The sequence below is a fragment of the Balaenoptera musculus genome, chromosome 15 (assembly GCF_009873245.2).
Source record: "Balaenoptera musculus isolate JJ_BM4_2016_0621 chromosome 15, mBalMus1.pri.v3, whole genome shotgun sequence".
NCBI classification, from domain to species: Eukaryota; Metazoa; Chordata; class Mammalia; order Artiodactyla; family Balaenopteridae; genus Balaenoptera; species Balaenoptera musculus.
Genome location: NC_045799.1, coordinates 46,789,679 through 46,815,721, shown reverse-complemented (window position 1 = coordinate 46,815,721; position 26,043 = coordinate 46,789,679). Strand labels below are relative to the sequence as shown.

General features: G+C 47.7%; 1 protein-coding gene across 3 annotated transcripts in view; it reads left to right on the top strand.

Moving 5' to 3' along the window:
* RIN2 (Ras and Rab interactor 2) overlaps window positions 1-26,043 on the top strand; it is a 224,159-nt gene that overhangs the window by 168,925 nt on the left and 29,191 nt on the right. For all 3 annotated transcript variants that reach the window (XM_036825813.1, XM_036825812.1, XM_036825814.1), the window contains 4 exons: window positions 14,906-15,098; window positions 18,355-18,466; window positions 21,799-21,871; window positions 25,918-26,009. In XM_036825813.1, coding sequence (XP_036681708.1) covers window positions 14,906-15,098; window positions 18,355-18,466; window positions 21,799-21,871; window positions 25,918-26,009 — 470 coding nt within the window. The remainder of the gene's footprint in view (window positions 1-14,905; window positions 15,099-18,354; window positions 18,467-21,798; window positions 21,872-25,917; window positions 26,010-26,043) is intronic.

Genomic DNA, 26,043 nt, shown 5'->3' with positions numbered 1-26,043 from the left:
TTCTAAGAATTGTTAATACACATTTCCACTAATTCTAATTTGTCAGTGCTTGCCTGTTCACATTCTTTCTCAAAGTATATCTGATGGCAAACAGGATAGAGAAGCTCTTTGACTTGGGTTGAAAACAGTTGAAACTCCATTTGTCTGAAACACCCCAAGGGACAACATAGACACAGCCCCTCTTTCCTTCAGTAGAAGCAAGACAGGTGGGGTGCTTTGGAGGGACATAGCTCTGTTCATAATTAGCAGTAACCATTTTGCAGTGAGACATTTACCTATCACGCTCATCGAGGATATTCTTTTTTTTTAAAAATATTTTATTTATTTATTTATTTATTTATTTGGCTGTGTCAGGTCTTAGTTGCGGCACGCAGATTTTTCGATGACGCACGTGGGATCTTTTGTTGCGGTGCGTGGGCTTCTCTCTAGTTGTGGCGCATGGGTTCCAGAGCACATGGGCTCTGTAGTTGTGGCACGTGGGCTCTCTAGTTGAGGCGGCGACCTCAGTAGTTGTGGTGCGTGGGCTTAATTGCCCTGCGGCATGTGGAATCTTAGTTCCCTGACCAGGGATCGAACCTGCATACCCTGCATTGGAAGGAGGATTCTTTACCACTGGGCCACCAGGGAAGTCCCGAGGATATTCTGCTATGACTAGCTTGATCAATTTGTCCCCAGTTCCTTAAGGTGTTTCCTGATTTCCAGGTACCACGAATGTTTGGAACAGTGTGTCAAGGAATTCTACGAGGATTGACCAACTCTTTGCTCACACTGTTACCAATGTAGCAACAATTAAGTTCAATTTACAGAAAATATTTCTTGAGTGGGTGCTATTTGCTAAAATACCTATAACTCTTTAGGGAAGCCTGAAGAGTTACCCAACTTAAGGGAGAAAGAATTGTAAACAAGTATCATATAATGGAATGAGGACGTAATAGGGGACTATGCCAGATGTCCTGGGGACCTCGGGGACGATGCAGCTAATTCCAGGTAGGAGGTGGTTTTAGGAAAGATGAGACTCAGCCTTAAAGAATGAGGTGAGCAAGTGTAAGTACAAGTTCCCCAAACAGCTGTTTTGCCCATCTTGATTGGAGATATTGAGGAAGGTTTTTAAAAAGAACATGTAAGATTTCTTTTTTTTAAAAAAATTTTTATTGGAGTATAGTTGATTTTAAATGTTATGTTAGTTTCTGCTCTATAGCAAAGTGAATCCGTTATCCATATATCCACTCTTTTTTAAATTCTTTTCCTCTATAGGTCATTACAGAGTGTTGAGAAGAGTTCCCTGTGCTATACAGTAGGTCCTTATTAGTTATCTATTTTACATATAGTAGTGTGTATAAGGATTTCTTTTTTGATTAGCAAAGTAGAACATGTACATTGTGGAGAAAGCACAGTGCAAAAAATAAAAATAAGTATTGCCATGAACCACCTCCTGAGATAGAGCCACTTTTTTTAAAAATTAATTAATTAATTAATTTATTTATTTATTTATTTTTGTCTGCATTGGGTCTTCGTTGCTGCACATGGGCTTTTTCTAGTTGCGGCAAGCGGGGGCTACTCTTCGTTGCGGTGCACGGGCTTCTCATTGCAATGGCTTCTCTCATTGTGGAGCACGGGCTCTAGGCGCGCGGGCTTCAGTAGTTGCGGTACGCGGGCTCAGTAGTTGTGGCTCACGGGCTCTAGAGCACAGGCTCAGTAGTTGTGGCACACGAGCTTCGTTGCTCTGCGGCATGTGGGATCTTCCCGGACCAGGGATCGAACCCGTGTCCCCTGCATTGGCAGGTGGATTCTCAACCACTGCGCCACCGGGGAAGCCCTAGAGCCACTTCTGATTGCTTGTTGGCTATTTTATTTCTTTGCCTGGGTGCGTATCCTGCCAGTGTTTTCTGTGCATCCAAGTGGTAGATCGTGCATGATTTTCGCTGACTTACGAGGGCATTTTGGATCATCCTGGAAATGCACAGTGTGTCCTAGAAGTTGATTCCATCTTTGTCGGGGGCTGGCGTCCCTGCCCACACTGCACTTGGGCACACAATTTTGACAGTGGCATCCTTTGGAGTTGGATCTATCTCGGCCTTTACAGACCCTGGCTGGCTGCTACGTTGGTAGTTGACTCTGCCGCAAAACATCTGCTCGGTTAGATGCAGTGGTGATTTAGTCCAGCTCGGAGACAACAGCGGTGTGACCCAAAGGAGAGCTGCCTTTCCGTGAAACCCTGCACTGGCCGCAGCCCGGGCTCCAGGGTCAGCGGGCGAGACCCAGCCGGCCTGGCTTCTGCTCCTGTTTTCAGCTCCAAGGGTGCCCAGGACAACAGGTTCTTTGTTCCTTTCTTAGTTTTACAGGAACGAGTGGAGGCCCCTGCCAGCTCTGGCCCATATCTGCCCTTTTCATCTCTCACTGGAGAGATGACGGCAGGAAGTTCATAAGCAAAAAAAGTCACCAAATCCTTCTCCTCTTGTGAAAATGGCAGGGCCTCCTCCCCGAAGGGGAAATGTTCCCTTTTCTGTGCTGTTCTCTCCAACTGGTCCTCAGTAGATGGAGACTCTTCACAAAAATCCTCCTACCACGTGCTTTTAGAAATCTTTTTGAGGAAGTTGAGGCCTCCTCCCCCAGAAAGCAGCAGCCCTTGAGGAATAAAGCCCGTGACCCAAAATCTGTTCATCTTTTTCCTTGCAGAGTTTAAGGGGACAAAAATGCCTTGAGGAATGAAAATATCCATTTTCGTGGTTTAGGGAAACTGCACAAGTCAGGACTGGGCCCAGTGCTATCAATTTCTAGCGTTTTGACCTCAAAGAAGGAAATAAACTATTCAATAGATGGCCTCTAATTTCGCTTAAACTATTCAGTAGATGACCTCTAATTTCCCTGGCAACACAGGCAGTGGTCCTTACAAGAATATCCCATCCCCCAGGCCTCTGCCCATCACTTTTCCCATCTCGGGTCAGGGGGAGTCCGAGTTTCCTCCACTCACCTGGCTGTTTCTCTGCTATAAACCAAGAAAGGAGCCGTGTGTAGCCAGGATGAAGTAGGGCCCCCTTCTCCTCCAGACTGCAACACTACAGAGGAGGGGTTTTGTTCAGCTTTGCAAATTCTAAAGAAATGTTTACACAATTGAAAGTGTTAGGAAGTCATTGGACAACAATGGTGTTTCTGAAATTACATTGGACTACACCTAGTAGTCATTGGACTACTAGGTGTTTCTGAAGTTAAAGATTTTCTGGGAAATTTTTGTTTGCTGTATATACGCATATGTGTGTGTGTTTAGCAAAATTTGGAATTGGTCCTTTTGCCAGAAATTTTTATTAGATGGCTCTCTTTGGGATGAGTTGTTGTTTTCTCTGTCTCTCTACAGAGGAGTCTTTTTCTGCTAACATTGTTCTAGAACCTATTGATGTCCTGATTCATCTCCCACCAAGCCCGGCATCTTGGCCACTTCTTGGTATTTGGGGTGTGTTTGGATTCCTTCTGATACATCGGCAAGGATCTACTGCTCCAAGAGCAAGGCCAGGGTGGACACAGGGCTCCGACTTCTGTCTGGTCCTTAATTCTGAAGACAACCCTGCCCTGGCCTCTTGTAGCTGGAAGGCTGAGCCCTCTGGAGGGCCGTGTCCGGGTGCATCTTTCTTGCCATTGCAGCTGGTTGAGGTGACATCATGTGAAGAGGTTCTGTTAGGCTGGGGTGAAGCTAAAGGCTCAACACGGGCAGAATGAGGAAGGGAGGCTCCCCGAGAGGGAGGATATGCCTGGAAATTTCAACACAAGAACATCAGGAGAAGTAGCTTTTCATCCTTACTTTTTTCCATCTGGAGGTTGAGGATGGCAAGCACCAGAGTCCAGGCTGAGACTCGACCCTGATGATAGACGGAAAACACCCCAGCTAGAGGCACCTGCCGGGAGCCATCCTCAAGAAGGCTCACATTTTTTTTTTTTTTTTGACCGTGCCACGTGGCTTGCAGGATCTTAGTTCCCCGACCAGGGATGGAACCCGGGCCCCCTGCAGTAGAAGCGCAGAGTCCCAACCACTGGGCCGCCACAGAATTCCCTGTAGAATAGTCTTTGAATAGTCTACAGTGAAAAGACATTGCCTTGTTTCTTCTTCTGAATTTCTAAAAATTAGGAGAGAATAAGAGACATCCTGGAAACTACTGAACAGAATCTACTCGTAGTTCTCAAGATGTTCCAGGCTCTTCTACTCAGCTCTTTTCAGATTTCGTTTGTTTTAGTAACAGATTTCTTTTTTCAACAAGAATCCGTCTTTAGAGATGGGGAAACTGAGGCTGGAGGACATGCAGTAATGGGCCCAAGCCTCACGGTTAAAAAGAGTCAACTGAGGCTTTGATCCAGGTTTGACTACAAATGCTCTTCCCCCGAAACCACTGAAGATCATGAGGCTCGGCGGACCCTAGGTTCGGGGTCCACATGCCTTCCAGAACGTTGCATCTTGATATTGCCTCCTTCACATGTGCACGAAGTGGGTGGGTTTGATTCTGGGTAAATGAGAATCCATTGATAAATGAATGGTACATCCCCAGGAGGTGTGTGCATGAGGTTCCCACTTTGGGTTTTTCCTTTCCTTTACCAAAGGTAGCTTTCCTGCCAGGAGGATCTCCCGATGCCTCCTGTGCTCAACCAGCTGGGGCACATCCGGCCACTTTGGTTGGAATTCTAAGTCTCATCCCCAGTGGTGGGGAAGGCATTCTGTATTTGGGGGCCTTGATTGGAGAGCTCAGCACCAATGCCCTTTGTCTGGCAGGTGTGGAAGTACAATTCTAGACCAAAACTCAGCAACGACTTTTACACCCAAAGCCTACCCCTTGCTGCTCAATGGGAGGCTGGAGGGGGTGTCCATGAGGGAAACACACGAGCAGTGAGGACAGAGCTGCTAAAAGTTTGGATTTGTCGCCCTGGAAGGATTTGGGCTGCTTCTTTTCTCGCCCCAGGCCCTGAGATGGCCAGAGGCCAGTGGGCTCTTGCTGGCTGTGGTGATTTTTGCAGCTGTAGGGGAGGAAAACTTTCCTTTCTACCCTCTTGCTTCTATAGCTGATCTAGTAATTAAATCGACATAAGACCTTAACAGGAGAAAAACAAATTTTGTACGTAAAGGGGCCCCAAAGGCGTGAAACCCAAAGCCGGTCAGGAAAACAAGGCTTCTGTGCCATCCTGAGCTAAGAAAGGGCTCGGGATCTGGGGCTTCAAAGAGGAGAAGACAGTTCACAGGAAGGTGAGAGGAGCACGTGTTGGTAAACAGGTGTCTGCGATGCAGAGAAGTCTTTCTGTTATGGAAGGTCGCCTTTGCCAGTAGCTCTCTTCCTGGCCAGGCCTCTATCCAAGTTCTTTCAAGCAGTTAAGGGGAAGGTAGCTCTCTCTGAGTCAGTTGGGCTGAGTCTTCAACTTGAAACAATCCACTTGCTAAAGTGGTGTATTTTGGGGTGGCATATTCTGCTTCCCCTCCCCACCCATTTCCTGGTAAACACAGAGACAAGAACCCTTTGTCTCCTGAGACAGGAACCAGTGGCCAGATTCTATTGTCGGGGCCTGGCTGAGGACAGGCCTGAGTCAGAGGATGTGCAGTGGGGACCCAGGGGGAAGCTATGGAGACCCAGGGTCCCCCACTTCTCTTTGCCCACTGAGCTTCTCCCCTTTCTCCCTCCCAAGGAATCAACCTCCTACCCCATCCCCGTCATGCCCAGAGCAAGCATTTATTCCACGCCTGCCCAGGGTTAGGCCTGAGTATGGCCAAGGGATGAAGTCAGTCTAGAAAGACATACGTGTGATACAGAGTAAAATGGGGTGAGCACCCCAGAGGCATATAAACAGTGGGTGAAGGAATTCAGCACAGCCGCAGGAGCCCGGGTCGGGGGGTGGGGCGCTGGGGACAGGATTTGAGCCTGGTTTTGACAGGCGGGTCGGAGTCAGTTATGGACACTCAAGGACAGCTTGAACGTGGGCAAGGAGGGGGCTGAGCAGGGGCAAATAGATGCTTTTCTCAGGATGACCTTCCCCCTTGAAACTGAGAGAAGGGTTTGTGAAGATTAATACGGAAAAAATATTCTTGTCTCATTTGAACTGTCTCAGCCCAAGCTGCATTGATTGTGCCACGATTTTTCACTTATTCATGTACCATCTTTACTCTTCATCTACCTCATATTTTTCCTTAAATTGACTCACTTGTTACATTTATTTTAAAATAAATTTAATAAGCCAGTCATGAAAAGACAAGTGCCACGTGATTCTACTTTTATGAGGTATTATTTATTTATTTATCTATTTATTTATTTATTTTATTTTTTGGGCTGCGTTGGGTCTTCATCGCTCCCCGCAGGCCTTCTCTAGTTGCGGTGAGTGGGGGCTACTCTTCATTGCGGTGTGTGGGCTTCTCATTGCGGTGGCTTCTCTTATTGTGGAGCACGGCCTCTAGGCGCATGGGCTTCAGTAGCTGCGGCACGTGGGCTCAGTAGTTGTGGTTCGCGGTCTCTAGAGCGCAGGCTCCGTAGTTGTGGTGCATGGAGCTCAGCTGCTCCATGGCACGTGGGATCCTCCCGGACCAGGGCTTGAACCCGTGTCCCCTGCATTGGCAGACGGATTCTTAACCACTGCGCCACCAGGGAAGTCCCTATATGAGGTATTTAGAGTCGTGAAATTCATAGGGGCAGAAAGTAGAGGGTGGTTTCCAGGGACTAGGGGGAAGGGAGGAATGTGAGTTACTGTTTAACAGGTATAGAGCTTCAGATTTGCAAGAGGAAAACAGTTCTGAGCATGAATGGCTTTATTGGACGATTCTCAAATCAGGAAGCCTCCCATCTAGCCAGGAGAAAGGCGCTCCCTCGAGCTGCAGAAAAGGAAAGGTTTTTTAAGGTAGAGAGGAAATGGAAACATGAAATTATTAGCAAAGAATTCGTTGTTTTTGGCAAGGTCACCCTCCTGAGGGAAAGGAAGGGGTCTCTCAGGCTGAATATATTATTAGTGCTTACAAGGAAATTTCAAGCTGGCTGGTTAAAGGTCACATTCCTGGGGAAGGCTGAAACCGTACTTAGGTTAGGTAGTAAGTTTTGATGAGCTCAGCACAAGTGACTCCATTTGGGACCTGTTGTTTCTTTTTTAACAGTACTGATGGTTGTACAACAATACGAATGTATTTAATACCACTTAAAAATGGTTAGGATAGTAAGTTTTATGTCATGTGTATTTTTCCACAATAAAAAATGGGGAAAAAAGTAAATATCCCCACCATAATTGGGAATTACACTAAATACATGTAACTATTATATTAAATACTGGACATTAAAATAAAAACTGTGCTTCCATGTACTACCTTAGTGTATCCAGCACTCTTTTGGAATTACTGTCAACTTTTAATAAACCATTGAAAAGTTATAAAATATCAAAATTATTCTATCCTAACAGGTAGGGTTTTGTTTTGTTTTTGAGTTCTTTGCTTTGTAGCAGGACTTCAGCTCTTTATGTGAGGCAAATAGGCAATGAGATGAATCTTAAGCCATAATTAAGTCCTAGGCAAAAGCAACTTGGAACCTTGGACTCTGCCCTTGTTTTTTGTTTGTTTTTGTTTTGTTTTATTGACGACGTTAGCATCTTATTGATAATAGTCAGCCCCATCTGTTTCTCTTGATTCATCCTCTGACTGTTTATTAGGCCTTTACAGTGTAAGCAAGGAAAAACTATTAGTTTTCTTAAAGGTCTGGAAGGTCCACTGGTGACTTTCAGGGAACCAGCCCTCGGGCTGCAGGAAGAGCGCTGAGTCTTCCCTGAGAGTTATCTTTGCTGGAAATCCAGGTAGGGCCTGGGAGGTAAGACCCAGGTAGAGCCTGTCTCTCACCCCTTCAGATCCCACAAGGCGGCCCTTGTGAATTACTCAGCCCCACATCCAATGCCAGAATTGGCCTGAAAAGACCAGGCACAGCGGGCAGGGTACTGCTTCCATGAAGAGAACTGCCTTTTGTAAAGCCTGATAGAGGAGATCGAGGGTGGTGCGTGGGGCAAGGAATTGAGGAGTAGGGAAGAAGGGGACAAAGGCCGAAAGCCAAGGTGTACTTTAGGGGGTTGTGATAATCCTTCCTCCAAATAATCCTGCAGACTTAGTCATCCACATGTCTCCACATGACTCAACTTACAGAGCCCACTAGTTCTGTTAGTAGAGGCAAAGCAGAAAACCTAGTTAAAATATAAGGACGGCTTTTCCATGAAGGAGATTGCAAAGGTAGCGAATTCCAAGGTAGATGGGATAGGGTATGTGCAAAGGTGCATTGCTCTCTTCCATGCAAACACACAGAGCGAGCCAGGGAGCCATGGAATCTGGTTTGGGGGCCCACCTTATATATATATATCATATAATTATATAGATATAATTCCTCAGGGCACTTGCCATTCATTCTACGAGAGGTTTTCTGAAGTTGTTAATCGACTAAACCTGTCTCTTTTCTCATTGAACTGTGATATGACACTCTGCTCTAGAAAGGAAAAGTCTTAGCACATTTAAAATATTTAATTGAAATAGCTTTTGTCCTTAAAAAATAATCAAGTACATCTTATCGTAGGTGTTGATATAAATTATCCATTTAAAAAATGTAGTTGTTCAGCTTCATGATGTGTTTCTAATGCACACAGGAAAGGTTTGGAGGGCTTTCTGTTTTTTCTGTATACTTGTTTTGTCCCCATGTCCTGACTGAGGACAGAGCCCTCCAGAGCACTGCACTCGTGCTGAGACCCATTCGCCAGATGGACGTGTGCCACCCTTGTTGAGAGGAACAGTTGGGCATTTTGCCTTGTATCTAGTTCCCTTAAAGTTCATTTCTGCTATTCGACAGCTGAGCTAGGATTCTTGTATACAGAAGGTTGTCGAGTGTATCGACTGCACTGAAACAACTTCACGTCAAAGTTTCCTGTATTTTATGTATTGCTTTCTTAATTGCCTGTCTTTATTTGAAAAAAAAAGACTTAACTGTAAAGTAATGTGTTGTTTGGGCTGGAGCTGGGGAGAGGGAGTGGTGTACTGGGAGGGACAAGGGAGCCTTTCTGAATATACTTTGGTTTAGACCCTGGACCTTAGAAGCTGCCTCAATGAACTGTGCCGTCCTCTGGGGTTCTGGATTAGGAGGACAAGAAAGCATCCCTTGGGGACACTGCTGCAAGTTTGTGGTTTCTCTGAGCTGAATCTGATTCTGTGATCAGGTCTTTCTGCGCGTCCTGCATTAGGATGCACGGGCTGCCATCACTTTTTCTTGCACCTGCCTAGGCTACCAACGCCTGGTCCCGGGAATGACGGGAATACAGCCAAGTGGAAAGGCCACTCACATCCCACACTCTGAAGAGTCTTAAATTGAGTGTGACCAGAATGTTAGAGAGCCCTGCCCCCGCCAGAGCGGGTGTAGTTGCCACCCATCTGCTGTAGAGCCCTGAGGCCCGGGGTTGGTTGGAATGGGAGCACATACTGTCTGAGTTTTCCAGTGTTTGTTCTCTGCCCCTGGAGGCACCTTAGGTTTGTGGGGCATTCTGTGCTTTGCCCAGTATTTTCACATGTGGGTGCAGGTCTCACTGAATCCATAATTGAGCTTCATCTCCCCATGAAAGTGGGCCTAGACACTTGGAAATAGTAGTAATAGTTGAATAAATAAATGAATCCTACGCTCATAAAAGCCCAGTGAGATGCTGTATATTTTCCCATCCCATTTTCCCCAACCTATTATTTTGAGAAATTTCAAATTGCAGAAAAGCTGCAAGAAGAGTACTATTCACCCATACTCACCAGTTGTTGAAATTTTACCACATTTTCCTTACCTCTATATTTTTCCCTTTTTTTGAGGGGGTGGAAGGGCATGAGGGGCTGATCATTTGGTACTTAATTTCTAACATTTTCACACTTTGCCTCTAAATTTTTCAGTATGCATCTCATGCATCTCTTAAGAACAAGAACATTTTCCTACATAACCATAATAAAGCTATCACAGTCAGGAGATTAAATATCAATACAGTGTTATCCAATATATACCCTTTTCAGATATTCCCAATTGTTCTTTTTTTTTTTTTTAAGATGAAATGAGCCTAGCTCATTTTTTTTTTTTTTTAAGAAGACTTTTTTTTTTTTAATTTTATTTATGGCTGTGTTGGGTCTTCGTTTCTTCTGCGAGGGCTTTCTCTAGTTGTGGCAAGCGGGGGCCACTCTTCATCGCGGTGCGCGGGCCTCTCACTATCGTGGCCTCTCTTGTTGCGGAGCACAGGCTCCAGACGCGCAGGCTCAGTAATTGTGGCTCACGGGCCTAGTTGCTCCGCGGCATGTGGGATCTTCCCAGACCAGGGCTCGAACCCGTGTCCCCTACATTGGCAGGCAGATTCTCAACCACTGCGCCACCAGGGAAGCCCCCAATTGTTCTTTATAGCTGCTTTTTATTCTGAGGCCGTATGTGATCAATTCCGTGCACTCAACATGGTTGTCACATCTGTTTAGTCTCCTTTTATCTACAATAACCCACAGTTTCTTTTTTTAAAATAATCTTTCACCACTCTGACATTTTGAAGAGCTCAGGCCAGTGGTTTTGCAGAAGTCCCTGAATTTGGATTTGTCTGTTTCCTCCCATGTGGATTCAGGTTAAATACATTTGGGGACCGGAGGACTAGGTGGTGATATAACCTTCTCAGAGCATCAGAGGTCAGAGGTACCATGTCAGGTGCTGGAGATGTTGACCCTGATCGCTTGGTCAGGGAGATGTCTCCCAGGTTCCTCCACTATCAGGGCATCTTCTCCTCTTCAGGATAAGGAATCCATGGGATGATATTTTAAAGCTTTGAACGTTCTGTTTCCTAAGTCTTTCATTAGCATCCATTCATGAGATGTTATTTGCCACTTTCAGACAAAGCTTAAAAAGGGATCTGGCCAGGTCTCAGGTGCCAGCCTTCCCACTGTGACCATCTCCTGAGTCTCCTACTCCGTGGTTTATCTTTTATAAGCCACTCATCCTTTGCCCACCTTCACAATTTGCATGCAGACATCTGTCTTAGAAATCATGGTTCTATTCATCTCATCAGGTTCTTTCTTGGGCTGGATTCTCTAGAAACAGAGCCAGAGACAGGGCTTAATAGGATGGGATGGGGAGGAAGCCAGGCAAAGATGTGGGGTCAGCAGGGGTGTCGCCTCTGCCTGACCCCTCAGGGAGCTCTGAAGTGGGACTAGCACCCCAGACGCGTTCCACCTTGAGGCAAGAAGCCCTGTCCTACACTCTGTATCAGTGTGTCCATGAGCAGTGCATCTGCTCCCAGGGGAGGGCATAGCTTCCTGGGTTGTCCAGAGAAGGGGGCAGATGTGAGCTTTTGGCAGCCAGCACTCATAGCAGCAGGGGCATGGATGCCCGGTTGGTAAAGGGGGTCTAGGCGGGCAGGGCGCCAACAGCATCCACTACAGTTTCAGTATTTCCCTCATTAGTTCTTTCCCAAGGCTTGTCCCCGATAAGCGGGACAAGCATGAGCTTAGTCATTTGCAAAGACAAGGTCTAATTTATGGTTGCTCCTTATGAGGCCCCATGAATCTTATTCACCGCCTTCCTGTCTGGGCCGTGGTTTTTAAAGGTGAGGTCGGTTGTCAGAACAAAGGCTTTATAGCTTCTTTTTTTGGGGGGGGGGTGGGGATCTCTCTCACTCTTATATTTCTTTTCTTTTTTTGTTTAAACATCTTTATTGGAGTGTAATTGCTTTACAGTGTTGTGTTAGTTTCTGCTGTATAGCTTTTTAACAACTTGAGCAGGATGGGCCCTTCTAAGGAAGGAAGAAGTGTCAACTCTCAGCACATGAGTGTCAGGATTGCCGTGTTACAGGTGGTAGAATTTGGTCTTGGTAAAATATCACCAACTTGAGACGGCAGGGCTGAAATATGTCTTTATTGGAGTTCCCAGAACTCTTTCAATGGCTTGTTACTGGTCTCCCCTCCCCTCCAAAAAAAAAAAAAAAAACAACCTAATTGGGTCTGAGTTCAAGTGCATATTTTGCTCTTAGGTCTCAAGCACGTGCTACTCAAGTTCTGGGATTGGCAGCATCAGAGTTACCCCAGAACCTGCTACAAATGCAGAATCCTAGGCCTACCCCGGACCTGCAGAATCAGAATATCTGGGGCTGAAATCAGGAAGTGTGGCTTCACACCCCTCAGGAGATTTCTCACCCAGGCTCAAGCGCTGATGCAAAGCAATGGTCGTAAACTTGGCTGTGCCCTGGGGTCTCCTGGGGAACCTAAACCATTCTGATGTCTGCAGTTCTGCCCCAAAGTGTCTGATTTGTTTGATCTGGGGGTGCAGTCTAGCCATCAAAAAAATTGAAACTCCCCAGGCGATTTTCATGGGCAGCCAGGGGTGAAAAATCACTGCTGTAAAGTTGCCTGCATTACCTCATGGGAAAGGAATTTTAACACCAGCTTCATTTTGAAGAGTTTGTTCCTAGAGCTGCAAAGATTCACTTCAAAATACCTGAAGGCCCTGGAATGGCATTTCCAGAATGAGGAACTGCCCTTTCTGGGCACAGATGATCCCATCTGGAAAACTGCAGCAGTGGTAAAGAAAAACACTCACATATTTGAGAGCAGAGGAGATGTAAATCTTGAATGGGAACACGAGATTCTTTAGATCTGGAGCAAGTCAAGAGGTGATGGAGAGGGTGGGGGGGGGTGGTCTCTGGCGGCCCTCGTGCTGTCATCGTGGGGGGCTGTTTCTGAGCCTGCACGCCCCAAAATGTTCACTTAGGTGGGCTTCCTCTTAGGGGTGGAGTGGTCCACGTGGGGGTGACACACCTCCTTTCCCCCCCTCCCCTTCATTGAGACCCACCACCTGTCTTCCTCACTGTTAAAGCCTTCCTCCAGGCCATACATTTGGGTCTCTTTGAGTGTAGACATTTGAAGATGGTGTGTACCCCACCTGAACTCGGCCGTGCAGGCGTGGATGGTCAGGGTCTGAGTTCAAGTTAAAGCCTTCCTCACTGTTAAAGCCTTCCTCCAGGCCACACATTTGGCTCTCTTTGGGTGCAGACATTTGAAGATGGTGTGTACCCACCTGAACTTGGCCGTGCAGACATGGATGGTCAGGCCTGGTGGTCCCACTGGCTGTTCCAGGACCATGTTGATGACCAGCTCGTGGAGACCACTGAGCGTGGTAGAGGGGAAGACACCCCAGAGCTTAAGCAGCCTCGGGCAGGGGTCTCCACCCTCTCTTGACAGAGGCCTGCCCTTGGGCAGGTTCCTCAAGCAACCTGAGCCTCCTGGTCCTCTTTTTGAAAACTGGGATCCTGGCACCTCCTTTCAGGGCTACCGTGAGGAATAGAGGAGAAAATATTTATAAAGGTTTGGCCAACAGTAGACACCACGTGGATACAAGCCATCCCGTGTTCACGATCTCACCTGTTACTTGCAAAGTTGGAGGAACACCAGAACTCTTGAATTTCTACCTCTGCCATTTCATGGCTGTTTATTACTCTGGACAGCTCAGGAGCTTCTTGGGGCTCAGTTTCCTCATTTGTAGAATGGGGATTAAATACTCAATAACAGGGTTAGGGTTGGGTGCCAAGGGAGATGATGGACATCAATATGGTATCTTTTTTTATAAATTTATTTATTTTTGGCTGCGTTGGGTCTTTGTTGCTGCACGCGGGCTTTCTCTAGTTGTGGTGAGCGAGGGCTACTCTTCGCTGCGGTGCGCGGGCTTCTCATTGCGGTGGCTTCTCTAGTTGTGGAGCACGGGCTCTAGGCACACGGGCTGCAGTAGTTGTGGCACGCAGGCTCAGTAGTTGTGGCTTGTGGGTTCTAGAGCGCAGGCTCAGTAGTTGTGGCACATGGGCTTAGTTGCTCTGTGGCACGAGGGATCTTCCCGGACCAGGGCTTGAACCCGTGTCCCCTGCATTGGCAGGCAGATTCTTAACCACTGTGCCACCAGGGAAGTCCAATTTTTTTTTTTTTTTGAGATCTCATCACATGCCATGCAATTCTGTGGTTTTCAGTATTTCACAAAGTTGTACAGCCATGAGCTCACCTCATTCCAGAATATTTTCGTTACCTCGAAAGAACCTCCATTCCCATTAGCAGTCATGATATACCCCACGCCTCTCCCCATCCCCGGCAACCACTAATCTTTCTATCCCTATGTTTTTACCTAATCTAGATATTTCATATAAGTAGAATCAGTACACTATTGTGTCCAGCTTCTTTCACTTAGCGTGGGGTCTTCAAGGTTTATTCATTTCGTAGCATGGATCAGTGCCTCATTCATAAAAAGAATGAATGACTATAATGGCTGAATAAAATTCCATTGTATGGATATACCGCATTTTATTTATCCATTCTTTAGTTGATGGAGATTTGGAATGTTTCTACTTTATGTATGGCAATTATGAATAATGTTCATATGATTTTATGAATAGCACAACACACCATTCAACTGTGGGTTTCTATTGGAAATAATATAGTAATGAAAATGAAAGTGCCTGGAAAGAAACGAAATCCAGTTCTTTGGGTACAAGATGAGTGTGCGTGAGTGTGAGTGTTTTGCTTTTAGCGCTTGCCTGGTCGTGCTCTTGACTTCACGGTTACCATATGGAATTTAGCATTTAGGGTGTTTGGCTCAAAGTAAGAAATGTTCTATGGCAGAAGACAGAGTAGACAGCATTTAGGATGTTCAGAACCTTGTGAAAACTGGGTTAGAAGTAGAAGGTTGGGTGTGTTGAGTGTTGTTGAGTACTGTCTGTAACGTTAGAGATGAAGAGTGACATAGAGCTTGGTGTCTGCCCCCGGAAAGCTTTCAGCCTGGAGGGGAAGGCAAAGGAGGTGGTCATGACAGGACGGCCCAGCCTAGGGGACCGAGGGATGCTGTCCTTGTGCGGGGGATCGTGCCGCAGTCGTTTGACCGCTGCCAATTCTCTCTCCTAGCATGGTGAGACACAAGGACGATGGCTACTCCGAGGAAAAGGATGTGAAGACCTGTCCCCGGGACTCTGGCTATGACAGCCTGTCCAACAGGCTCAGCGTCTTGGACCGGCTCCTGCACACCCACCCCATATGGCTGCAGCTGGGTCTGAGCGAAGACGAGGCGGCAGGAGTCCTACGGGCACAGCCTCCGGGGGTAAGACTCAGAAGCGGGAAAGCAGGTGGAGGCGGGCAGGGCTGCCGCTTCCTTAAGGAGAAAGACGTGGAGTTCCAGAGAGCTCTTCCCAGCCTGCAGGGAGCACGGTTCCCAGTGTGTACCTCGTTCCAGTGCAGAGAAATTCTGGAAATTATGGAGGCAGCTCCCAGGAGCAGAGCCCTTCATGATTTGTCTTTCTGCCTTCCTCTGCCCGGTGACCATGTGTACGCAGGTCTGCAGGATAACCGGGCACCTGGGTCCTGAGGAGGGGCCTCTGGCTGGAGGCCCTGGGCCTGCCTTCTGGAGATCTGACGTTGGGGTTGAGTCTGGTTGTGGGGTCCTCAGTTGCCCCTGTGGTTTTCCTTTCAGTATGAGCCTGGGAACCCTGCCAGGGCCCAACCATCCAACGTGCGACCCAGTCTTCAAAAGTTCCATGTCCATAGTCTTGTCTGCTCTGGCTGTCAGTGTGATCCTCCTTTCCTTGGATTGTCTCAGGGACAAATCAAAGTCCAGTTGGGTTTTTTCAGCTCCCCCCTACCCAAGACCAGTCTCATCTTACTCAAGCCCACTCCATGACGCTATAGAAGTTTCTCAGAAAATGTTATTCAGTGATGGGTAGGTATTTCCTGTGCTGTCTGACATGGTAGCCACTTGCCTCATGTAGCTATTTAAATTACATTAATAAAATAAAATAGAATAAAAAATTTGGTTCCTCAGTGGCATTAGCCACATTTTAAGGGCTCACTAGTCCCAGGGGTTGTTGGCTACCATATTGGATGGATAGCGCAAAGTAGTGAATATTTCCACCATCATAGAAAGTTCTACTGGACAGCGCTTGTGTACAATGTCTACTTCCAAAACAAGGATAAATACAGTAAATCACAGATAAAATAATACTGGAAACAACACACAACAAGAGATAGAAACTAAGAAATAGATGGAGAGGCAAGGAGAAAATTCCTTCAGTAGCTGGCTGAAGAATGTTGTAACAGTTGGGCACAAAAATAAATTTTTAAGTTTCCTATCAGCCAGAGCTTGTCAGTTATCACTTTTTGACTTGTAAGTGAGTCTTTGTTTCTCATCTGACAGAAGCAGACAGGACTAAGTCCTTTGTTGGAACGCACTCAGGGTGACAAGTGCAGTATTCGATCATCTCTGCAGAGAATTCCTTGGCCAGCATGCCGGGTTGTTGCCCTTGGTTTTGGTCGATATGATCAGGACCCCCTTCTGTGAGGCCCCCACTTTTTTCAGGTTGAGTTGTCTGCTCCTGTATTTCTGCAAAAATTTCTAAAGAGGGAGGTTGCCATGTTGCTAGGCAACAATTCCCCTCCCTGCCCGTCCCCACTCCTGGAGTCAGGCACGTCCATTCCTGCTGAGACCTGATGGGGAGCAAGTCAGGCAGAAGGTTCTCCACCTACCTGAGCCCTGGGCAGGACCTGCCTGACGGGGTGGGGCAGACCGAGGGCGGGGTGAGGATGGGAGAGGCCACGGTTCACCAGGAGAAGTGAGGATGCTGAAGAGAAGGAAGGGCAGGTGTGTGAAGGAGAGAGATTTGAAAGACCAGCTCTGGTGGCATCTGGTCCTTGGGATGCCACCATCCCTGATTCATCTACAGCCCAAGACAGTGGCCGGCAAACTGTCTCTATAAAGAGTTGGAGTGTCACTATTTGGGGCTTTGTAGCCCATACAGTCTCTGTCACAGCCACTCAACTCTGCCATCGTAGGGCAGCCATAGCCGTAGACAGTACGTAAACCAAGAAGCAAGGCTGTATGTCAATAACACTGTGCTTGTGAAAGCAAGCAGCAAGTTGGATTTGGTCTGTAGGCCATGCTTTGCCAACTGTTGACCTAAGGTTTCAGACGTTCAGGAGATACAGCTTAGAGGTTGTGCCCTCCCTGACCCCAAGGCTCAAGGAGATCCCACCTCCCTAAGGGAGCGATAACTTCTTTCCACCAACCAGCAGCTACCTCGCACCAGTACTTTGGGGCTTTTACTCAACACGATAGCATTGAGGAAACACCTGCTTAAGCTTCAGGGTGACCCAGAGCCATTGACTCCCAGAGCTGGCAAATTTTTTGGCTGCCTCCCTATGGGTGCTGGGAAAAAAGAGGGAACTTAAGATCTTCCTGTCTCCTTACCAGATACCCAATTCCCGTTACCCCTCCTCCCCAAAAACTCATCTTAGGAGCTATTGACTGGACATCGAGAAAGAAATGAGGATTAGGTGGAAAAAATAAAAGGCTGTAGAAAAGCAGGAGAGAGTAGGTATCCAAATGCAGAGGAAAGAGAAGTAGGTAAAGAAACAGGACAGGATGGGATCCTTGGAGAAGGCTCACGTACCCCAGGAGGGAACAGGGACGCAGCGGATCACCACACTGCAAACTCCAGGGAGTGCCATTTGATTTGTTGTCTAAGTAGATGGCGCCCCCTGGAGTTGTGCAGTGCATGGCCTGCACAGCAGTATGCGGCATACTCACCTCTGCAGTGACAGAGGATAGGATGGTCTCCTGAGATCAGCACTGGGAGTTGGGTGGGTTTAAACATACATCTAAAGACATTATTTGGAACTGGAGGGAGCTGTCACAAAGTGAAGCGAGTCAGGAGTAAAGTTAGGACCGCCAACCTCAGTGTTGGCTGTGGCGAACCTCAGAGCCCAGCTACCTGTCTCCCAAGGGAAGTTGCCATTTTCAGCTCCAGCAGATGTGGCCATGCCTGATCTTGCCTTATCATCTCATTTTCCAAGAGAAGCTAGACATTCGGATTTTGATGTGAAAAACAAAAAACCTTGTGCTTTTTCACCGTTGGCAACAAATTCAGATTTCTATCTTAAATACGCCCATAAGCCAAATTAGCCAAAGAACTTCTAATTCACCACCTATGGCTTAGCCATGTTACCTGTGTCTAGAAATTTAGGGTTCGTCAACCAGCATGCCTTTATCAGACGCAGGCTAGAGAATATGTACCGTGAGCTGTAAAGCAGTCACCAGACTGAAAATGCTTTTGCACACTTAGCCTCATGGAGAAGGTTCTGTCAAAGGGAAAGTGGGATTCTCCTGAGGCCGGTTACCAAAGAAGGGCATCTGTGGCCTGCTTGCTCATCACCCCTTTCCATGGCAGCAGTGTTCTGCCTTAAGCCGTGTAGTTCGGCTACGAGAGGGGTTCCACTCATGGGAGCTGGGTGTGCAGGTAATCACATGCCCAGGTCCCAGCCTTTGAGATGTTTCCTAAGCTTGAATTTTTTTTTCCCTCCCCTAGATCTTCCTGGTTCGTAAATCCACCAAAATGCAGAAGAAAGTCCTCTCCCTTCGCCTGCCCTGTGAATTTGGAGCCCCACTCAAGGAATTTGCCATAAAGGAAAGCACATACAGTAAGTGGTCAACGGATGGTTAGGTCCCGGTGACACGAGGGCCTGGGGTCTTTGAGCAAGTAGAAGAGGAGAGAGCCTGCACTTTGAGACGGACAGACGTGGGTCTGTGTCCCAGCGCTATCGCTTGTCCCCAGGATGACTGGGCAGGTAACCTACCCTAAGAGCCTCGGTTTTTCTTATCTGTATAGTGTTAACAGTTCAGTTAAACAACTTGTGTGCAAGGTTCGCATTCTACTGCCTGGCATATGGCAGGGGCCTATCAGAGGCTGGTTTCCTCGCCCTCTTCCCAGTTATGCAGGGCGTGGTCCCCAGGTTTGCTGATGACTAAGCTGCAGGGTGGGCTGCACCACTGAGCCTTTTTATGGGCTCTCACGCCAAAGAGTGTGTCTGCACAGCTCTGTGAATAGTCCCTGAAGGGGACATGTTCCCTCTAGGCCGTCACTGTTCAGTGTGCTATGAAAGGCAGCTGATCGTAGGCAGAATCTAGCCCTTTGGCAAAATGGACTGGCTGAAGTTTTGGAGGGATAGTGGTCAGGGGTGTTGGTTTCTTTCTGCCGAACCATGGTCATTGGAAATCTGAAATCTTGGAAGGCCAAGTTTTCAATGGAAAAGGGAACAAACAGTCCTGATGTCCTGCCAGGCCCCCAGTAGCAATCAGAAGATGGACCTACACCCCCAAGGGGAAGGCTTCACTGAGCCACAGGTGAGCAAGCTGAGGTGTGAAGGCGAGTTTGGATGCTGGTCAACTGTCCAATAAGATGATGGAGACCAGGTTCTCGTTATAACCTGAGCAAGCCTCAGTCCCTGCCTTTGAAGGAGCCGAAGGTCCTGAGACCAATTTCAAGGCAGATACTGGCTTCCACTCAGCCCAGAGTTCATAGTCTTGCTGAGCCCAGGAGTCATTAACTGGGTCTGGAGGAGGTGTTTCTGGAGCAGCCTATCTGTGATGTATGACTGGCCTCAGGTCCTGTGATGTTTTCCCTCCAGGCCTCTCCCAAGGTCCCTGGCTTCAGGGAAAAGCTTCCACGTGCAAAGTCATCTGAGCAGTCACTGAACCTGGCTCATGATCCGCTGGTTTATTTACATTAGGAGGGAATCAGAAGGTAGATTTCAAACCCACCATCTGAAAGGCAATGAATTAAATATTAAATGAAGAACGGTGATTCTGAGTTGGCTTTTGAAGCTCAGCTAGCCAAGAAGTAATATATCTAAGTGGTTTTTTGTTTTTTGTTTTAATTATATATTTACTTTTGGCTGCATTGGGTCTTCGTTGCTGCACACGGGCTTTTCTCTAGTTGTGGCGAGCGGGGGCTGCTCTTCGTTGCGGTGCGTGGGCTTCTCATTGCGGTGGCTTCTCTTGTTGTGGAGCATGGGCTCTAGGCACACAGGCTTCAGTTAGTTGTGGCTCACGGGCTCAGTAGTTGTGGCTCACGGGCTCTAGGGCGCAGGTTCAGTAGTTGTGGCACATGGGCTTAGTTGCTCCGTGGCATGTGGGATCTTCCCGGACCAGGGCTCGAAACCGTGTTCCCTGCATTGGCAGGAGGATTCTTAACCACTGCGCCACCAGGGAAGTCCCCGAAGTGGTTTTTAAATCCTTTCTAACAGCCAAAGTTAACCATGATAAGTTAGCCTGCAAATCCCTCCTTCCCCTCCCGCAATAAGTACAGTTAGTGTTTGTACTTTAAACTTTTCTTGTTCACCTGAGGTCCCTCCCTGGCTGAACAATTTTCCTCCCTATTTTGTAAAGACTTTTATCACTTCCCTAGTCCTCTCCAGGTGACTTAAAGTGGCTGAAAGAGCTAGTCTGAGCAAAGCATTAACCCGCCTATGACTGATTACCACCAGGCCTCAGTCCCACCGGTTCCCCTTCCCGGCCAGGGTCTACCTTCTCTGCAAATTGAGGTGCACTGAGAGAGGAAGAACTGGCTTTAAAAACATAAGATATTTTGTCATAACATCTGGACAGTGTGTTTCATAGTAAGTACCACCTCATATCTGTGTAGACTTCTTTCACATGTTACTCCCTTTTTTTAAATGTTTATTTATTTACTTATTTGGTTGCGCTGGCTCCTTAATTGCAGCATGCGGACTCTTAGTTGCGGCATGTGTGTGGGATCTAATTCCCTGACCAGGGATTGAACCTGGGCCCCCTGCATTGGGAACGTGGAGTCTTACCCACTGGACCACCAGGGAAGACCCTAAGTTACTATATTTTTTTAAAAAATTGCACTTCCCACTACTATCCTTCTGGGAGACAAGGGAAGTACAGTTATGGTCCATTTTACAGATGAGAAAACCGAGGCTCAGAAAGGTTAACCTACCCCAAGTCCATTCCCTTTTACTTAGCTCACGAAATTGTGGTGCACATGTGTGTGTGTTTCTGTTTCTGTGTCTGTCTGTCTGTCGCTCGTGGTATATGTGTGGAGGTATAGATGTGTTTGGGGTGCTACAGAAATAGTAAGCGAAATAATACAACGTAAGCAAGTAATAAGCAAAATAAATGAGGCTATGGAAGGGAGAGAAACTCGTCTGATTGAGGAAATGAGGAAGTCTTCACACAGCTGAGGCTCTTTGGAATGTTGCTGGAAGAATGGCTGCAGGGGTGGCATTTTGGCAAAGAGGGAGTGAGGAGTGGTTGGCAAATACATGAGTTTTTGAAGTCAAGCTGCTCTCTGTTCCATCATCTAGAAGATGTATGAAATGGCACACCATCTTGCCAGAATATTTCTTGCACGCTTGCACGCTTGGTGGTGGCGGTGGGAGTGGGTAGGGGCTAAGTAAATGAATTTTAGAATCTTTCCTACAGAGTTGAAGTCAAAGCTGATTTATGAGAACCCCGTGTTATCCTCCAAGCCTCGAGCTCCTTCTCTGCCTTGTGTCTGTACCAGAAGTGGCCCGTTTTGGCAAAGAGGGTTGTGACCCAGGAGGTCTGGCCCGGGAGGGTCAAGGGCCGGTGGGGCCGTGGTGTCCCCCAAGCCCTGTCTCCTGATGGCCTCTCACTCCAGCCAGTCTGGCCCCTTGACCCTGCCCGGCTTTGCGTCCCAAACTTTAAAAAAAGATAGCTGTGTCATTTGAGTCTGCGCTGGTCTGTTTACCAGGCACTGGAGCACGTGCTCCAATGAGTCAGGGGCCAGACTTCTAGGCCTCCAACCCCTCCCCTGGCCTATGTCTGGCGACCGCACAGCTGGTTCCCATCAGCCGTGCGGGAGTCGGTCAGGGAGCACAGAGATGCTTCTGCCCTCGCAGAAGGCAACATCCAACGTTGAGGGCCTTTCCTTTCCCAGGATGCGCTCAGGGACACTCAGCTGGTTTCCAAACTCTCTCTTTTCCAGCCTTTTCCCTGGAAGGCTCAGGAATCAGTTTTGCGGATTTATTCCGGCTCATTGCTTTCTACTGCATCAGCAGGTAAGGCCTCTTCGTCTCCCGATTTCAAGCCCCTGCTCGGCGTGTGCACTATCACCGGCCCCCGGGTTTCTTGATTCGTCCCGGGCGCAGGGCTCTGGAAGGCTTGTCACCTATTGAATGTCCCTGGAAGGATTGGCCCCTGAGGTGAAAGGGTCACCAGGGCCCCTGTGCCAGGCTTAAGATCAGAATAACTAGCCCAGCCCCTCTAAGTGTAAAATAACACGCACACGCAGAAAGGGACCCGTGATGCAAACGTGTAACGTTTAAAGGTCCCTGATAATGTTTCTGAAAAACCCCCAGTGGATGCAGTTCATCTAGAAATGTGGTTCCTTCAACCAGCCCCTAAATCTTGCATCGCTCTCCTTCAGGCCCACTGGGTAAAGACAGGCCCCCTGTCTTTTTTGTAACTAAAGGAACTGTTTCAGTCTACATGAAGCCAAGCCCCAAATCCCGATGTTAACAAGTGTCAGGAGAGTGCAAGTTGGGGAAGGCTTTCTTCTTTCTTTCTTTTCTGTGAGCCATCCCAGTTTCTCAAGTCAAGGGTTCTTTCCATGAATGAGGCTCAAAACTCATTGTCTGCAGGGGTCGATGTTGCCTCCCCTCAGGTAGCCTGGCTCAGTTGGCCTCCTTGGCTTTTCTTGTGCATCTGTCGCAGCCTATAGAGCAGAGACGGGCTAGATCCTTGGGGGTTGGGGGGAGGGTAGGCACCAAGCTCTCCACTCCTGGAGGTCCCCAGGCCAGGCCAGCCGAAGCTGCAGTCAGTGGCCTGATGGGGGAGGGCACTTCCAGAGGGGGAGCCCAGCGGGATGAAGGGGGGGCTTCCTCCAGAATGGGACCAGAGCCCTGTGAGTGCCCTGCAGGGGCCGCCACCTGCCAGGGTGTGGGCAGGAGCCCTCACCTGTGCGAGGAAGTCCGCTCAAATCTAGGAGGCCAGTGCAGAAGCCCTCACATCCCCAGGGATGCACACCTGCCCTGGCGTGAGCCTGGCAGCCCCTGGGAGTGACTGTCAACCCTGGCATGACGGTCAGAGGTGAGGCTGGCCGACATTTACACGTTACAGTTTGCTTCTTGACGAGCCTGCCGTTGTTGTGAAAGATCATTCCACCTATAAAACAGGATTTGGCAGCCATGCACGAAAGATACCATCTCTCCCCTCGGTGGTCACTGTAAACTAAGTGCCGCTGTCTGGAGTCGCTTGGTGACTGAAGGGGACAGAGTACCTACAAGCCTTGGTGACCCACAAAGCATGATGCCAACACAAGATGCTCACAGGCAAATCCCTACGTTGACATTTTGTGATTAATATTCAGTCTCCTCCTCTTTAGAGATATGACATATAGCGTTAAAAAAAAATTAAAGAAATAAATCTAGCTTATGCATGCATTAAAACTCTTGAGTGAAACGTTTATACAGAAGATGGCTTTATTTTGTCTGTTATGCAAGTTTTAGAACCAGGGTTAGGTGAGAAGGAGGCGCCCCCTCTTGTGTGTGTGTGTGTGTGTGTGTGTGAGTGAGAGAGAGGAGAGGCTGTGTCATGCCCTTGGCTGGCACGGGGGGAGAGTAACTCACACACAACATCTAATTTTCTAGTAGATCAAAGCCTAAAACCACCCATTAGTGAATGACAGGTGTGGTTTCCTGTCATCTCTCATTAAGGAAAACCCAAACCAATTATGCAATATTTAGGCTCTAGGTACTGCATTGGGCAAAGTAAAACCTTAAAATAAACGTAGGTTGGTTTTGTTATGTGTGGCTTTCCTCCCAATTGCCTAAAGAAAGTTAGGTTTTCATTCAGTGGGTACAGCCATGGAAATACAGATTTGCATGATGCTTTGGCGTTACAAAATTCTGGTCTCAGTAGTCTTCATTTAACATTATAATCAGGGCCATGGCCTCTCCTGGGTCCGGCAGCAGCTCTTATACAAACGCTGCATCCCCTGACGCTCCACCTGCTTCATCCAGAACAGATGCAAGTGGACGAGGTGCTCACAATGTTTGGGGACAGATGAAAGGGTTTCCTGGAAGCAGGAGGTGACCCGGGCTTAATACCCCAGGAAAGAGGAGCCTCCCGACTGCCAACTCCTAGCATTTATGTGAGCCCTCGTGTAACAAACCTTAGTAACAAACCTTACTAATTTGTTATTCATTGTCAACAGCCTCAAGGGCTCCAAAAGTCTCCAGTCATCCAGATTTAATCTGATTCAGCCTACAGTGTTGCCCAATCTTACTGTAAACGACTATTTGTTTTGTATAGTTATTTTCTTCAGTGGAAATCTTCAGGTCATCTTGTGTTGACAAAACACAGGGAGGAGCTCCGAGCTTTGTCCTTACGTTCTCCACTCCAGCCACGGTGGGGGGGGCGGTTGTGGGGGGGTCTCCTTGCTGTTCTTCATACATGCCAGACCCTCTCCCACCCCAGGGCCTTTGCACCTGCCGCTCCTTCTGCCTGGAATGTTCTTTCCCTCATAGTTTACTTCCTGGCCACCTTTAGATCTTCAGTCAAATGCTACCTGCTCACGGGGCCTTCCCTGGCCAACTCTCACACTTGAACCCTCTTTATTTTTCCCCTTTTGTGCTTTACTTTTATCCATGGGGCACATCCCCTTCTCGTGTATTCTATGAATTGCTTGATTGTTCTCTGTCTGCTGGCGTCCGCTGGAGTGAAGCTCTGTGCAGGTGGGGACTTTGTCTGTTTTGTTCCCAGCACCTGGCACATCACAGATGACCATAGACTTTGCTGGATGGATGAATGAATTCTTTCTTTGTAACACCAGTACCACCACTGAAAAAAATAAGTCCTTTTCTGATAAGTCACCCTTGTCATTGCATATTCATTCATCCATTTATTCAAAACACATTCTCTCCCTGTCTGTGTCAGGCAAGGCCCTGTGCTGAGCCCCGTGAAGATTTCATCAGTGCTTAGAGCATGATCCTAACCCTTGTGCATGAAGATGAACAAGTGCTTTTTAAGTCTGCCTCTGCCCTTTCGGAGAAAGCAGGAGGTCATGATGGCGACGCTGTGCCCTGGCCGCAGCAGGACCCTGGTGCCAGCCCAGCTCCTTCCTCTTGGGCCTGCTGGTCCGTGATGCTGCAGTGCATGTGTTTCCTGGTCTACACATGGCACGATACTGCTTGGGGGCAGGATTGTCACGTGAGGTCCTTTAGATTTGCCTTTCTGCTCAAAGCATGGCCCAGGGTCAGGGAGCTTGACAGAAATGCCCAACCTCCGGCCTCCCCCAGACCTGCTGAGTCAGAGTGCAGGCTCACAAGACCCCCCAGGGATTCAGGTGCACATTCCAGTTAGAGAAGCACTACCTTAAGACTCAAGAGGGAGTTTTGTCCCCAGCACACAAAGGACAATGCATGGGCTGTAGCTGGAACACGTCACAAATAAAACCAACAGACATTCATTGAGAATCTGCCGTGCGTAAGGCAGTGGGGGTAATACATTTTGGTTTAGGATCACACATTCCTGCCCAGGGAGTCGGGGCCCAACATGCAGAGCATCTAGCAAATCAATACCTAATGTGTTATTTGTATGATGGATCCACCAACATAGTTAGCGATTCTGATATTAACTCTAGATACGGCTTAGCTACCCAGGAAGGCAATTTGGTCCTGGCTGCAAATACTGAAACCATGCGGGCTTGTCTCTCAGCCTGTCCTGCGTGTGTTAACACAGGCAGGAGTAGTGATCCCACAGTCCTATCAGTAAAGACGAGTCTGGTTGGGTATGCTGTGATGTCTGTGTAGGACATCTGAAATAGTTTAAGCTATAGACAAACAACGGGGACCTACTGTATAGCACAAGGAACTATATTCAGTATCTTGTAATAACCTATAATGGAAAAGAATCTGGAAAAGAATATATACGTATAAAACTGAATCACTTTGCTGTATACCTGAAACACGTACGTCAACTCTACTTCAATTAAAAAATAAAACAAAAATAAATAGTTTAAGCTAAAACATCTCTAGGATGGAAATGAAAGCAAGAGACAGAACAAGACATGTAATTACATGTATTCTCTCTTTTGAAAAATCAGGGACGTCCTGCCGTTTACCTTGAAGTTGCCTTATGCCATTTCAACAGCCAAGACTGAGGCTCAGCTTGAAGAACTAGCCCAACTGGGACTAAGTAAGTGGGTGCCCCTGCCCAGTTTCTCTTGACG